Raw genomic sequence first — 15,702 nt, 5'->3', positions numbered from 1 at the left:
AGTTTAAATGATGCAGGTAATTTTAAATGACCATAACTTGCTTAATTTTTTACCGAAACGGTTTGGTTTATTATAAACGTCAAAGATGTACCTATGACACTGCATACTTATACTAAAAATAAATAAAAAATCATGAAACATGTTAAAGCATCCAGAATTATAGCCACATTTATAACGTTTGTAAAAAACCAAACCGTTTGAAAATCGGTAGAAAATTGAGCAAGTTATGGTCATTTAAAAGTGAGCGAGCTGTCTGAGGTAAGATGGCCGCCAGGTGATGCCGTTAGAGACTCCGCCGTAAGACATCTAGCCTTTATACATATCTATGGTTGCCACGATAGACTTGCAGCATGAATAAATTTGGCTACTTTAAACCCTTAATTCAAGAAAAAGTTTCGTACCACATTGGCAGATTTTTTTGCTTGTTTTAAGCACAAATTGGCTTAATTTGTGGATTTTTTTGTCTAAAAACTAGACTTATTTTGTTAGGTAATTTTGTTTATCAAGAAAATAATCTTGATTTTAAGATTTGTACTGAAATAAAGAAAAAAATACTAAGTAAGAAAGTCATTTTTTGCAGTGTGCAGTACTTCCTGTAAGTAGCTTAGAGATAGAAAAAATGTCATCTAGTGGTCGGGATGTAAACTCAAAATGAAATCTTGTATGATTTATATAAGATAATGTCGATATTCTTTTCTTTTTTAGAATCAATACATTGCCAAACAAAATATCACGATACTCACGTGTATTGATTTTCTCACACGCCAATTTCCTACCATAAATATATAAAAAAAATCTATTTATCATTCATAATATGTCTTCCTAATGACTTCATTTGAACAACTTTAAAGACTTATTTTCTCAATATTTAACATTTTTTGGCACCCTCAGATTTCACATTTTCAAATTGTTGTATCTCAGCCAAATATTGTCCTATCCTAGCAAACCACACACCAATGGAAAGCTGATTTATCATAGCTTTCAGATTATGTATAAATCTATATGTCATGTTGATAATTGTTTTCTATTGGAATTTTTCAGGCATACCTGTGGGACAATAACAAAGTTGTTATAGAGTGGCTGGAGAATCATCTTTCGCAGCAGGACGGGACACATTCTGTCATAAGGGAGAATATCAAGTACTTGAAGAGGGATTACGCTCTCAAAAACATCCGCAGGTATTTTCTTGCTATCCAAGAGCCAAGCATAGCATATCCCATAATCTAGCTGCTTACTAATCAGATTTGTGATTACATCTTTAAAAACATCTTTATTGCATATGTTCAGCTTAGTTCAGGCCAACCCAGAGGTGTCTATGGACTGCATCATCCACATGGCACAGAACATCACTCCTTCACAGAGAGCCAAAATCTGCCACCTGCTGACCACCATGGACAACTCCACTACCAGCTGATCTCATCTTTACTCATCATCAGTAGCACTGTTTAACCTTCCACTACACAAAGGAAACAACATGGTGTTTAGCATTTTTTTAATATTGTAATATACAGAAAATGAAGTAAAACGCACAAAATAGATACTGTATAATATGGACAGTTTTGTACTGTTATGTATCAGGGCATTAGGCAATCACCTTATCCACATGATTTCAAGTGTCCAGGGTTCATTTACTCTACGTAACTTATCATAGAACACAGCTGCTACGTACAGTATCTTACACGAGCACTATAGTAGGGCTATAATGTATCCTACACACTATAGTATGCTCACTGCCAAGAGAGTAAAAGCTGTATAGTATTTTTCCCTGGTTGATTTTTGTGGGCTTTGTGTCATTTTTATGGTGATAGCCGACAGATGAATGTACAACAAAACAAAGAGACTGATTTTTAGTGAAGTGGTCACCAAGTTGGAGTGCACATAAACACTACATGGTACTTCCTCAGGAATATATGTGATTAAATCACTATTATTAGAGTATAGTCACAGTATTGTAGCTGAATAAAATCACTGTGCCTTTACAAAAAGGCTTATTTTCATTTGTGTAAATATGTCTTCACTGCAAAAAATGATTTTCAAGAAAAAAAATCTTAGAATTTTTGTCTTGTTTTCAGTAAAAGTGTCTAAAAATTGTTAAATTAAGACCCAGGAAACTAAGTCTAGTTTTTGGACCAAAGGGATCAAATTTGGGTTATTTTGTGCATAAAGCAAGCAAAAAAATCTGCCAATGGGGTAAGCTTATTTTTCTTGAATCTTTCTTGAATTTAGTGTTTAAGAAAAATATTTATTTTTTTGCTTGTTTTATGCAAAAAATCACTTAAATTTGAATTTTTTTTGTCTAAAAACTAGACTTACTTTCTTGGGTCGTTTTGCTCATCAAGAAAAAGCATCTTAATTTAAGAATTTTTAGATATTTTTACTGAAAACAAGACAAAAATACTAAGATTTTTTTTTCTTGAAAATAATTTTTTGCAGTGTTTAAATCTTAACTACGATTGTCTGGGTTTCCCAGCAAAACCTGTCCAATTGTACTCAAACTAGCCTAATTGAGTTTCAGATTTTTTAAAGAGTTTATATGCTAAAATTCTTATTCTCAGGGCTAAATGTCATTATTGTGGATGCTTCAACCCGCGGACATGTAAAACAGCCCGTGGCAACAGTATTAAAGTAGCCCAATTCAGCAGGAAAACCCTGCTTTTAACAATAACTTTCATTTCTACTAGTATACACTAATGAAAAATTACTTTTTAATTCGTAATGAATGGTAATGTATTCGTTAAGGATTACACTTCTGTTCGTATGAATGCAATCGCATGTGCTGGTTCTGTAAGTTGATAAATATAATTTAATCCTCGGGGCTGGACTGTACACAGTGTTTCTGATTAAAAAAAATTTTAATCAGATTTTGTGCCTTTTAATAGTTTTTGTGTATTGTTATGAGACCAGAAATTAAGCTTAGTGCCTGTTTTTGTTGGCTGTATCAGGATGTATTTCAATGAAATCCATTATTATGCATAAATAAATTATGTTTTTCTCTAAATGGAGATTTAGTCATTTTTCCAATTTATAATCTTTGTTTAAAGTACATGAGTGATTCTCACGAAATCCAGATTTAGAAGGTGTCCAGAATTTTTAAAAAGCTCTTGAAGCCAATTATTTTTTGCACATATAAGATTAAGGTCTGAACTTACTATAACCGTTATTTTTAGAGGATTTAAAAATATTTCTTATAGAATTATTTTTATTTTTTAGATTATCATTATCAAAAATTATCATTACCGCAACATGATATTACATTAAATAAATGCATTTACAAACTCATGTTTCGGTAATGACAACTAAAAAGTTGTCTAGGTACTATATCAAACAAAATTTCAACTTTTATCTGAAGAGAAAAAATAAGAACTGCTTACCTGGTAGCCATCTTGAGTATCACAGTCAATTATGTCCCTTCTAACAAATCTTTTTTTGAAAATGTTAGTTCCTTGAGGGCTTAAACAATTATTGAAAATTGTTGCGGAGTATGAGAAAATTGGACACATTTATATTCCTTATTATTGTCTCACCAAAACTACACATTTCTTTACTGTAAATGTAGTATAACATGCACTGAAGCTTTTTATTTTTTAGATTTTTTAAATTATAAATATTTCCATGTCAAAGAACCCAAATCCAGTCATAGACACATTGCGGTAATGAAAATCTTCCCCTTAAATGTGGAAAAAACAACAAAATTGGTTTGTATGATGTCATTTGAAATCATGTGCAAAATAGTACATGAAGAGATGTTTGTAACTGTACGCTTCTCATTTTGATAGCATTTACTTTTTTATCAAAATGTTTCATGACGCCTCATAAGTCTAATTTCGCGAGAATCATCCACATGCGTTGATTCATATATGGGCCCACCAATAAATATATTTTAGTGTATTGTTTTACACAAAGTAATCAATACATTTTCTGATTTTTCCTGACCTAAAATTACATTTTAGATTCATGCATTTGACAGACGCTTTCATCCAAAGCAACTTTAAGTGCATTCAATTTGATCAGTTTGTGTGTTCCCTGGGATCGAACCCATGACCTTTGTAATGCTCTTCACATTGAACCATATAACACATGCAAAAAAGACATTTAATAATGTTGATATAAACATTTTATTTGTGCTGAATGAATTGCATTTCTTTTCCAATATTGTGAGATTTTATTGCTTGGTCTTTTCAAATATTTAGATATGTACAATAAACAATGATTCATGTCACCATTTCAGCTCTTTTTATAAATATAAATAAACACAAAAATTAAAGGGCAGATCCAGTGTCTATCACAGTACAACAAAAGACACACAACTACAAATTTATGACTAGCAGTTAAATGGACAACATCAGAAGAAAACAAATTTCTTTTATGGTACAGCAGAATCATGATTTCCCATATTTTTCTTTTTTTAGTGTTGTGGTTAATTTCCATTATATTTATGAAGAAAGCAACACATTAATTACTGATGATGATGATGATGAAGTTTGACCATGATGCCAGTACAACAATCTGAAATAATTCAGTCACTTTTTGCACCATGTATAAAAACATTATTTAAGATTTGGTCTTTTAAATTACAGTGATTTATACAAACTCCTCTGTTAACTAGTTGCACAGTTCACCTCTGAACACAGAGTTTACAATTTCTCTGCAAATTATTTCAGGGAAGGAGATTTTCCTGCGTTTTGGCTGTCTTGAAAGAAATTTGAGTTTTTTGACAGTGAGTCACCACACAAAATAAGTTTGAAAAGCCTGAAGCAAAACTTTGTGATCCTGATGAGTAAAGCTCGGCTCAGTTAATATGTTGTGGGTACGATTAAAGCAAAACAATCGGCTTTGTTCCTCCTTGTGTGTTCATGTACTGGTTAGAAAGGGCTTCTACAGTGGAGTATGAAGAATAGAGGCCCGTCACCTGCAGGTCTGGGTAGGGTAGTCCTCCTGCATTGGACACAGGTGTGCCATTGCCTGTGTCCAGGTCACAGTCAGACAGGCGAAGGGGGGAGTTACTGAGTGTACCAAATGCCTCCAGGTTAAAGCTATCGTCTTTCATATCATCCCACAGGTTTCCTGTAAACAATATACAGGGTATCTGTTTTATGAGTAAATATAACTTAGCAAAACAGGCACTGAGGGAAAAAAACATCTCACATTACTGTGATTTTTATCAGGCTGATCTCACGGAAAATAGTGTTATAGTCATGCAAAATATTATTAATTTATTTGTGTCAATGGCACAAAATTCTGTTTTTTTTTCTCGTGACACTTGCACAAAGTTCTATCAATAGTTCTCATTGTTTTTTTCCTGTTTTCTTACCATTGTTGCTTGTAGTTGGGGTTAGAATCACTTTCTGTTACATTTTTAGACATCCTAACCCGAACTCTTACCCCAACTCCAGGCAAAAATAGTTTTAAAAGCGGAAGAAAAACATGTAGAAACGTTACATAAAAGTACATCCTAATCCAAAACCCAAATCTTACACCAACTCCAAGCGACAATGATTTAAAAATATGTGGAAAAAATGAGAAAACAATACATAGAATGACACGAAAAAGAAAGTCATGCCACGGACACGAAAAACTATTTATAGAAATTCGTGCGAGTGTCACGAAAAAGACATTTGTGCTCAAGGCACAAAAAAACTGAATTTCGTGCCATGGATGGACACGAATAAATGAATTAAATTTTGCGTGATTATAACACAACTTTCCGTGAGATGTTGCATTTTATCATAGGTAAGGAGTGTTTTTAGGACCAAATGCAGTGGTAAAATACAGCAGACGACTTCGGGACGGATCTGCGCCAAAGTCAGCGGTTCCGGCCCGGAGTCGTCTGGTGTCTGGGTTGTTATGCATAAACCTGAGTGGCTTATTGCTTTTATTATGCAACAGCAATAGACAAAAATACCAATAAACTATATTTATTATGAATAATGATCTAAATAAACATTTCTTAAACAAATGTAGTTTGAAAGCAACGTAGAAAATCCCATATTAATGTATAGTCAATTATTCTTCATTATACTACGGGTCCGTTGAATGCTTGAATCTGATTTACTGATGAACGTTCTGAGGTGTGAAATTATTTTCTGGGAAAGTTACGCACAGCGAATGTGGCTCCAGGCAGCTATCTGGACCGCAGGGTTGTGCACACCAAAACTTTTAAACGCGGCTGAAAACGCCTGGGGGACACCGAATGGCAGTTGTTTTTTTCAGCCGAGCGCTTTTTAGCTGTGATACTTGAACTGTGAGCCGGTTGGTTGTTGTGATACTTGTCCCGCCCCTCCTCCACTGTGATTGGACACCCGCGTGAGAACTGACATTGACGAGCGGAGCTTCTTACCCAGAGTTGAATATTTTTCAACCCTCGGCGCTCAGCGTTAAGCGCGGAAAATCCGCCGAAATTTAAAAAACGCCGAGTTTCCGTTGGAATCAATTGAAAACATGCGCCGGCCGCGGGCGTAAAAGCTTTGGTGGGACAGTTCCATATCACTTTGCATAGTTAACTTAACTGTAACTAATAACGGACTAACAAAACATCATGACAAACGATTTTCCTGAGGCAATAACAGCGCTGTTTGGAGACGCACAGAGTAGCCTCGTTCACACAATCTCTCTCTCTCTCTCTCTCTCTCTCTCTCTCTCTCTCTCTCTCTCGCTCTCTCTCTCTCTCTCTCTCTCTCTCTCGCTCTCTTTTTCTTTCTTTCTCTCTCTGTGTCTCTGTTGCTCTCGCTCTCTTTCTAATAACTTAATTAATAACTGCATTAGAATGCTATCAACGGCTCAAGCCTCCATTGCCAGCATTAAAATGGCGCTTTGGGACAAGCAAAAGAGCCGTTGGATGAGACGTAAGTACAAAAACCGGACGAATCCCTTTAAACATATAATGTAATAATGGATGTCTTGAGGTGTGGTAACCGTAGTATAAGCGGAATTATTGACTTAGGGACGTTGAATGATTGAAAAATAATGCAAACCCGATGTGTAACGGCGGATGTGCATTATTTTTCTAATAGACACTTTTACTGTTTGTACACAATGATGATGTGGCAACGTAAGCGCGCGCATATTGGCAACGGAAGTACGGCAAGAAACAGCAGTACATCAATACAAAGTTATTTAAAAAAGTTAACTTTATCAACTTTTTCAACACAGCTACCACATCCATGTGCTCTAGTGAAGTGAATAAAAGACGTTAGCAGATGCCCAAATATAAAGTGGCCAGATACGTATATTAGTATATTATATTATTGCAACCAAATGCAACAACCAGACGTTTTGATGCTGGGAAACCGTTTTAATAAACTTTCTGAGTTGCTAACACATTAGAACCACTGGGGAACACACTAATTCCGTTGCCAAAATGCGCGCGCAGGCTATTTGATCACATGGACTGTTAAAGGGTCTATAATTCAATGGCCCATCATCAATTATTCCTTACTTAATGTAAAGTCGGTTCTGTTTACACCAACCTTGCCAGGAGAAGTCCATAATACTTGGGTCCAGTGCATCCACCTCTGAATTAGCGTCTGTTTGAATGGTGTAGAAGTCACTGGGCTGTTTGGCAAGTTGCTGGGGCAGGGAGCTGTTCATTAGGTCATGGACCGTGTGGAGAGGAGGGGTCTGAGCGGGGGCCGGGGATGCTGGAGCCAGACGGGACTGATTCTGAAACTGCAGCTGAAGGTGTTGGTGCATGGGAAGGCACTGCAGTGACAGAGTGACCATCGGCTGGGGCTGCAGCTGGGCTGCGATCGGAAGAGTTTGCCCCGGTGGGCAGCTGGGCAAGCGAGTCATGCCGGTATCAACAGATTTCTGTCTGCAGCTCTCTGGTCTGTCTGTTATGAGTTTGTCTAGTTCATCTGACGAAAAGAAAAGGTAGGGTGGCATGCAATTTAAATATCATGTACAGAGGTTAACACATACTGTATATATTTAGGAATAAGTTCGCACCTGGATTGGCCATGCTGCGTCGGATGGCTGGGAGATCTTTACGTTTCCATTTCTGCATCTCCTCCTCCATTTTGTCGATCTTTGCTGGGTTGAGTGCCCACAGGCAGCCTTTTCTGGAAGAGCCGCTCATCTTGTTCTCCACTTTCTCAAAGCACTTATTTAAGGACAGGTTGTGACGTACCGAGTTCTTCCATCCGTCAGGTGCTGTCTGAGGACCGGAGTAATACAACAAACTGTAATTAACATTTTATGGGTGTCAAGGTACGTCAAACTTCATGTTGCTTTATGCTGAAATGCCTTACCTTAAAATAAGGGAAGTGCTCTTTCATAAAGCTATAGATCTCACTAACAGGAAGGCTGCCTGTTTTGCTGTTTTTCAAAGCCATGGCAATCAGACAGCTGAGAATGAATTGTTTCAAATTAAATCTTGTTTTAATTTAAGATTCATCTTAATATCATCCTGCATAGATCTTAAGTCACCTGTAGGAGTAGATGGGTTTGGGGAAAGTCTTAGGCTGCAGGTCTTGGTTGTGCGCATTCATACGAGCTTGAGGGTACAAACCCTGGCTGTTATAGCTGCCATAAAGTCCACCGGGAGAACACTGAGAAACATGACACAGAAAGAGGTTTTATTATGAAGTGCAACTTTTTTAATACAGTACATCAGCTCCTTTATATACACCAAAACAATTTCTGTTCCAATAACAATATTCGATTACTTTTAAAGGGCACCTATTATGCAAAATCCACTTTTTCAAGGTGTTTGGACATAATGGCCCTCATTTATCATTCTTGCGTAGAAACGGCCGTATATGTTGGCGTAAGATTATGCTTACACTCCTCTCACCGCCTGATTTATGAAATTGTGTGTACCTTTGATATTCAGGTGTACTCAATACCTGCCCTCCATAAATGCCGCGGCCGAAAACGATCGTCATTAGAATAACAAGCCCATATAAATTCAAGTCTCCGCCTCCCCCAAGCCCTCATTTTACGCCATTGACACGCGAAAGACGGCAAAGAAGAGAATCCGGGGAAGTGAAAAGAAACAAAATTGTTTTATTTGGGAGTTTAAAGAGTGGGATTAAAGACACATTAATAATTGGATGACAATTTGTAATATTCTTCTTATTATTTTTATTATTATTTGATATTTAGAAGAATAATTATTTATTATTATTATTATTTACTGTTGCCTACATCTAAATTCTATGTCTGCTTAATGGTTCAGTTAATTTTTTTTTAAATAATACAGTAGTATTTTAAAATGATGTAGTAACTTTTGTAATTGTTCTGTATTTACATACAGTTGTTTGTTAGCTGTATCTTAGATCCAGTTTGATACGGAGCTCCGGATATAATTCAAATTAACAATTTGTTTCTACGACATCCAGATGTTTTAGCTAAGCTAATGGAATTTGGCGTATGTATTGCACGAGTTTTACACTTCGTGCTATTTATACGCAACCTCAGGAGACTGTATTGCAGCCAATTCATAATTTGAATTAATAATAATTGTAATAGTAATTACTAAATATTATAATAATTAATTCCAAGGAACAGACTGTTGAATATTGGGAACAAATTCTAAATTTATGGCCATACTTTAGACTAAATAAGAAAAAGAAGTGTCCATAATGTAGCATAAAAATAATTCGTGGTCATAATTTTGTCCGCATGTCATCATGATCGGATTTACGGCTCCATTCAACACAAGCATTTTACCTTACCTCATCTGTATTTATTTATCATCGAATGGTACGTAACTAGCTTACCTTTTTATTGCATTACCATGTTTTCGTAGCACATCCTTGTGCTTTCTTGCAATGTGCCGCTTCAGATTCCAGGAAGAATATTTGCTAACTCTTTACAGTCTCTCCGCAGTCCCTTTCAATTTTTTCTTCCTGCTCAATCTTAACTTTGATTTTTACTTTACATTTATATAAGGCTTGAATTCCATAACTTATTGCTAGACGTTTTTACAGATTATCGAACTAGCAAATTATCAAAGGGCGTTCTGGGTTCAACGAGCGGTGCTGAGGGAGCGGAATTTTCGGAAAGGCGATTTGATGGTAATATTACTGCACCGCTTAACGCTCCGCTCCCGCTAAGCTCCGTTCACATGCTCGCTCTGAAACATCAGGTAAAGCGCACAGGCTCTCAACTGAAGGAATACATATGCATACAAATCAAATGCTTTGATAAAGTCTCACAAATTAAACATTGAACATTGTTGCACAAAAATAAACACTGAAGTTTATAATTACTATGTTTGTTTTTTTACAGTGGGTCACAATATATCACATATTTTAGTTTGTCAGTGCGTTTTGTGGTGTTAGGAAGTGTTTGCGCATTTCTGCACTAAATCAAAATGTGCGTACACCACCTCCTGAGCTGGCGTAGGATTTGAGCGTGCCGTACGCCAACGTCCATATTGATAAATCTCAAAGTCACCGTGGTTTTGGGTGTACGCAAGGTTTACGCTGGAAATTTTGTGTACGCACTTTTAATAAATGAGGGCCAATGTGTGTTGGCAGTGTGTGAACACAACCACCCTATGATGAAAAAAATCAACCCACTCCTTGTTTTTAAATCCACATTAAACTAAACAATGTCTCTTTAACAATGTTTAATGTCTCATTAGACATGCCGTTTTGATTTTCTTATCAATGTGAGGTCACATTAATAAAGCCCTGCCCACTTACAGTCCCGCAGTACCATAGCTTTCACCCTCAGCAAGTTGTACTCTGTCCACTAGATACTATTGTCTCAGACTATTCAGATCTATTTTAACTGAAACTGTAGCTCATTTGCATTAAAAGGGACACTCCACTTTTTTTGAAAATATGCTAATTTTTCAGCTCCCCTTGAGTTCAACATTTGATTTTTACCATTTTGGAATCCATTCAGCTGATCTTCGGATCTGGCGCTAACACTTTTAGCATAGCTTAGCATAATCCATCGAATCTGATTAGACCATTAGGAATACGCTCAAAAATGACCAAAGAGTTTCAACATTTTTCCTATTTAAAACTTGACTCTTCTGTAGTTACATCGTGTCCTAAGACAGACGGAAAATTAAAAGTTGTATTTTTCTAGGCAGATATGGCTAGGCCTATACTTTCATTCTGGCGTAATAATCAAGGACTTTGCTGCCGTAACATGGCTGCAGCAGGCGCAATGACATTACGCAGTGCACGAAAATAGTACCCTGCTATTGAAAGTAACCAAGTTTTGGGTCGGTCTTGAGAGTCAAGTTTTAAATAGGAAAAATATCGGAACTCTTTGGTCATTTTTGAGCGCGATGCTAATGGTCTAATCAGATTCAATGGATTATGCTACGCTATGCTAAAAGTGGTACCGCCAGACCCGGAGATCAACTTGAATGGATTCCAAAAAAGGTAAAAATCAAATATTTAACTCTAGGAGAGCTGGAAAATGAGCATATTTTCAAAAAAGTGGAGTGTCCCTTTAAAGGTACAGACACAAAAACAGCACAGTTTTGCTCCTACCCAAATAGGGGCATTTTGGACATGCTATAATAAATGATCTGTGGGGTACTTTGAGTCGAAACTTCACAGACACAATCTGGGCACAACTGAAATTAACAAAATTACATCTTGTAAAAAGGCCATAATGGTGCCCTTTAATGACATTTGCCAGTACTGATAGTATTGTTTTTCCGCCCCTTTGATTTCCAGGATATAATCTGCCCTGATCATCGGCTGCTTTGAAACAATTTGCCGATGTCTAATAGTGGGAAAATTTGCTTTTATCTGCCAGTCTGATTATAGGCTGATGCATTGATGCATTCATAGTACTTACAAATCATCATAAATATTGAACCAACCTGTTGGTTTGCCTGAGTGTAGGTGAGCACTTGTTGAGGGGCGGTCTGGTACACTGAGGCAGCACATGGAAACCCAGGGGAAAACTGGGGCATCTGCATAAACCAAAGCATTTTCTTTAGCCACTGCAAATAATCAGCGTTGGCAGTAACTGGTAGTACACACGATCTGGATTTATTTGGTTATGTAAGTGATTGAAAAAGTCACTTACGCTGTTGATGGCTAAAGGGCTGTGCTGCATTTCAGTCTGCAGATGAATTGCAGATCCTGCTCCTCCTGCTACTGTCATGCTGTTTAGTTGAGCTGAAAAGTTTTAGTGTAAGTGTAAGAATTCAGTATTTGCTTTAAACCAGTGGCTTATTGTGTAGGGTGACTCCCCCTCCCCTAAAGAAAATTAATGACATAACACGTCTGACAAAAATGCATATTTTACCCTCGGAGTCAGAGCGTGATTTTTCGGTGCGTGATTGGGCTAGTATGAGTAGCAATTAGATGGGTTTTGCTGGGAAAAACATCTTAAAATTCTTTTATTAATTTATTAAATTATACAATCTAGTGCTGTTGGTTGGTAGCTATATTTTTCTGAGATTTGATTACACATTACTAATTATTTTTTAGAAAATGTCATAAAACTGGGGCCAAGGGGGGCCACACACCCCAGTTTGGGAACCCTTGGTTTAAACTAGGGATGCACCGAATTCAGATTTTTTGGGTTCGGTCGAATACCGAATCCACTGTTTAAGATTCGGCCAAATCCAAAACCGAATACCGAATCCTATTCGCATCCTCATTCCATTAACACAGTAAAACACATTAATGAAGTAAACAACGTCCACAGCAGTGTATTTTTCATTTTATTTAATTTTAACTGTAAAAAAAAGAAAAAAAGGCAACATTATGCCAGGATGACAAGTGGGAAAAACTATTTTGACAATTAGCCTATGCATTTTGAAAGCGAAGCAGTGCGACACGCTCGCGTCCGCGAAATGTGAACCGCCCCTAAGGCTCACCGAAAGAAAAAGCTTATCTCCACGTCAGCACCTGATGTGTGTAATTAACAGCCGTGTGACGTCGACCAGCGTAGTGCAAGCCTAGGGTTCGGTTCGGTGGGAAAAAAATCTATGATTCGGCCGAACCCCGTCAAAAGCGGATTCAGCCGAATCCGAATCCTGGATTCGGGACATCCCTAGTTTAAACTGGGTTTTTTATGTTTTCGTCTAATGTTTTTAAGTCTAATATAAAAATCCTTGTTAAAATCTTCAGAGTGAGATCAAATTTCATATACGCTGAAGAATAAATATGTAAATAAAAGCATGTACTTGTGATAAATTTGACTTAAAGGGATAGTTCACCCAAAAATTAAAATAATATAATTAATGATTCACCCTCATGTTGTTCTAAACTCGTAAGACCTCCGTTCATCTTCGGAACACAGTTTAAGATGTTTTATATTTAGTCCGAGAGCTTGTTGACACTTCAATGAAAATCTATGTATGTCCATGTCTAGACAGGTAATAAAAACATCATCAAAGTAGTCCATGTGACATCAGTGAGTCAGTTAGAATGTGTTGAAGCATCGAAAATACATTTTGGTCCAAAAATAACAAAAATTACGACATTATTCAGCATTGATTTCACTTCCACGTCTGTTGTGAAGTGCATGCGCGAGACTAAAGTCACGTGACTGCAGTGACGCGGATGACGTGTTATCTTCAGACATGTTTGCAAAGTTTTTTTTTTCAAACTTATAGCGTGTGTGTCCCTCGGACTGTAAACGAAGCCCGGGCGCACAAAAAAAAACAGCTGGAGCGCACAAGATAACACGTCAGCCACGTCGTACGTCAGACAATGCTGAATAATGTTGTGTTTTTTGTTATTTTTGGACCAAAATGTATTTACGATGCTTCAACACATTCTAACTCACTCACTGATGTCACATGGACTACTTTGATGATGTTTTTATTACCTGTCTAGACATGGACAGTATACCGTACTTAGATTTTCAATGAAGGGTCAACAAGCTCTCGGACTAAATATAAAACATCTTAAACTGTGTTACGAAGATGAACGGAGGTCTTACGAGTTTGAAACGACATGAGGGTGAATCATTAATGACATTATTTTCATTTTTGGGTGAACTATCCCTTTAAGCTTGGCTCATTTGTCAGTCGCATAACGTTTTTTATATGATTTACTGTCAGCTGTCTTATCAATAAAAGTTGCAAAAGTCCCCCAAAACTTAAACAGCCTATCAGAGGTAAAGTCAATTTAAGAACTTCCTTCGCAATTCATTTCAATGATACAAAAATGTCCCACTTTGTGTAAATAAACACTGCTTATACTCTTTATCTCATTGTATGTAAAGCTTCTAACCTGTTTGTTGGTCCAGCAGGCTGTTCTGTGCAGAGCTGTTGAATTCAGGCCGTCTGCCCTGGATCTGTTGGAGTCGGGGTACATCCACAGAGGTGAGCCAGGACAGGGACTGAAGATCACCAGGGAGATCGTCCTTCAGCTGCGACAGGTCAGTAGTCAGGAGTCTGAAAAAAACAGTACAGCGTACTAAAGCATAGCTCAAATACATGAACAAATGCCATGATTTTACTACATTTTGTTTTCTTAAATGTACTTTAAAAGTATTTTCACGCACATGCAGCAAATCTTTTTTCCTCTTTTGGCTTCTTTCAAAATCTTCTGATTAAAATAAAATTTTCACCCTAAAAGATCTAAACCGGTGTTATTTACTCGCCCAATTCTTCATTCGGACTAAGCATCAAGTGAACCCTCTTGAATTCTCTCCAGACTTCCCTACACACTCACTATTCAGTCCAATAATTGGGGTCGCTATGACAACCCTCACTTTTCAGTTATTTTGTGTGTCTGGACACTTCAGTAACCCCCTCTCCATTAAACCTCCAATAGTGGTCAGGTGACCACTGCCTTCTTCGCTGTCATTGGCTGAATCGTATGTAAACAACGCATGAGATCATTTGAAACATGGGTATGTGGCACACGTTGCCTGCAACAGTTGGTGCAGCCCTATTGAAAAATGATCACCTATTGTGTCCCAAACGACAAATCCGCAGAGCGGCACGTGGCTCTATTGTTTCCCCCCAGACCCTTACTTGATTGTCTTTACCGTTTTTTTTTAACCAACCCCTTGCATTAATCTACTGGAATGACAGGCCTCACACAACAGAGAAAAATAGGATGCCATCTGTTTCCCTGTCCCTTTCCACCCAACCCTTGTCCCCTTTTGCCCCCTCCCCCCCGCCTGGAGGCATCAGACAGTACCTAGAGGGGTAGATGGGAGGGGGTAGTTAAAGGAGTTGGAGGTCAAGCCACATCGCACACACAGTCTGCCACCTGAATAAATTATAGCATTGAAGGAAGAACTAGGGACGTGGCCTTGAGCACCCTGGTTGCTTTGGTTCAGAGCTTCTGAATAATTACCCTATACACACAAACACATCCTCACTAATATGAAACCGAAGACACTAAACTTGACAGCACTGTATCGTCACGACTATTACTTTGAAATATCTTCCTAACACCCATCAACAATACAAAAGCATGAAAGAGGAAACTTGCTAATGTGAACAAAGAGCATAACTGTATAACAATTTGAGTTTTAGCTTTTTGTTATTTTGTCCTTTTCTGTTTTGTGCATCAATAAAATACACTTTTAACAGATTATAACACATATCTGTACACATGGCCTTCCGTTTCCATTTATTTTATATATTTGCCAATAACTTCAAGTATTTTGAATACTTCAATTTTTGTGTTCCTTTAGGATAAAACCTGTTGGTTGAATTTTCGAATGGTCTCTATATTATAAACTCGCACTTACGTTTGTTTCCTTAGTCATTATCTGGTGTATTTTAAATAGTTAGTATAAATGGTAATCAAT

At 37.2% G+C, this 15,702-nt stretch overlaps 3 protein-coding genes across 7 annotated transcripts in view; 2 read left to right on the top strand and 1 right to left on the bottom strand.

The window, feature by feature from the left end:
- acacb (acetyl-CoA carboxylase beta) overlaps positions 1-2,998 on the top strand; it is a 54,346-nt gene extending 51,348 nt beyond the window's left edge. Inside the window, exons 54-55 of the mRNA XM_073860513.1 lie at positions 1,042-1,178; positions 1,288-2,998. Of these exons, the coding sequence (XP_073716614.1) occupies positions 1,042-1,178; positions 1,288-1,414 (264 nt within the window). The 3' untranslated portion in view covers positions 1,415-2,998. The remainder of the gene's footprint in view (positions 1-1,041; positions 1,179-1,287) is intronic.
- Positions 2,999-4,548: 1,550 nt separating this feature from the next.
- Positions 4,549-14,299, bottom strand: foxn4 (forkhead box N4). The gene is made up of 8 exons (XM_073860517.1): positions 14,166-14,299; positions 12,004-12,095; positions 11,795-11,887; positions 8,425-8,546; positions 8,247-8,343; positions 7,945-8,152; positions 7,467-7,853; positions 4,549-5,064 (listed from the first exon to the last, which is right to left on the bottom strand). The coding sequence occupies exons 2-8, from the start codon at positions 12,079-12,081 to the stop codon at positions 4,814-4,816; spliced, it is 1,236 nt and encodes a 411-aa protein (XP_073716618.1). The 5' UTR covers positions 12,082-12,095; positions 14,166-14,299; the 3' UTR covers positions 4,549-4,813.
- myo1ha (myosin IHa) overlaps positions 8,068-15,702 on the top strand; it is a 43,611-nt gene continuing 35,976 nt past the window's right edge. For 4 of the 5 annotated variants that reach the window (XR_012365222.1, XM_073860515.1, XM_055198657.2 and 1 more), the window contains exons 1-2: positions 8,068-8,205; positions 14,182-14,313. Coding sequence is in view for 4 of the 5 variants with exons in the window: in XM_073860515.1 (XP_073716616.1) it covers positions 8,194-8,205; positions 14,182-14,313 (144 nt within the window). In the remaining variant the exon portion in view is untranslated. The remainder of the gene's footprint in view (positions 8,206-14,181; positions 14,314-15,702) is intronic. The other variant, XM_055198655.2, reaches the window with a different exon arrangement.

Source organism: Misgurnus anguillicaudatus, chromosome 22 (genome assembly GCF_027580225.2).
Source record: "Misgurnus anguillicaudatus chromosome 22, ASM2758022v2, whole genome shotgun sequence".
Lineage (NCBI taxonomy): Eukaryota > Metazoa > Chordata > Actinopteri > Cypriniformes > Cobitidae > Misgurnus > Misgurnus anguillicaudatus.
This window is presented reverse-complemented; position numbering and strand designations above follow the sequence as displayed.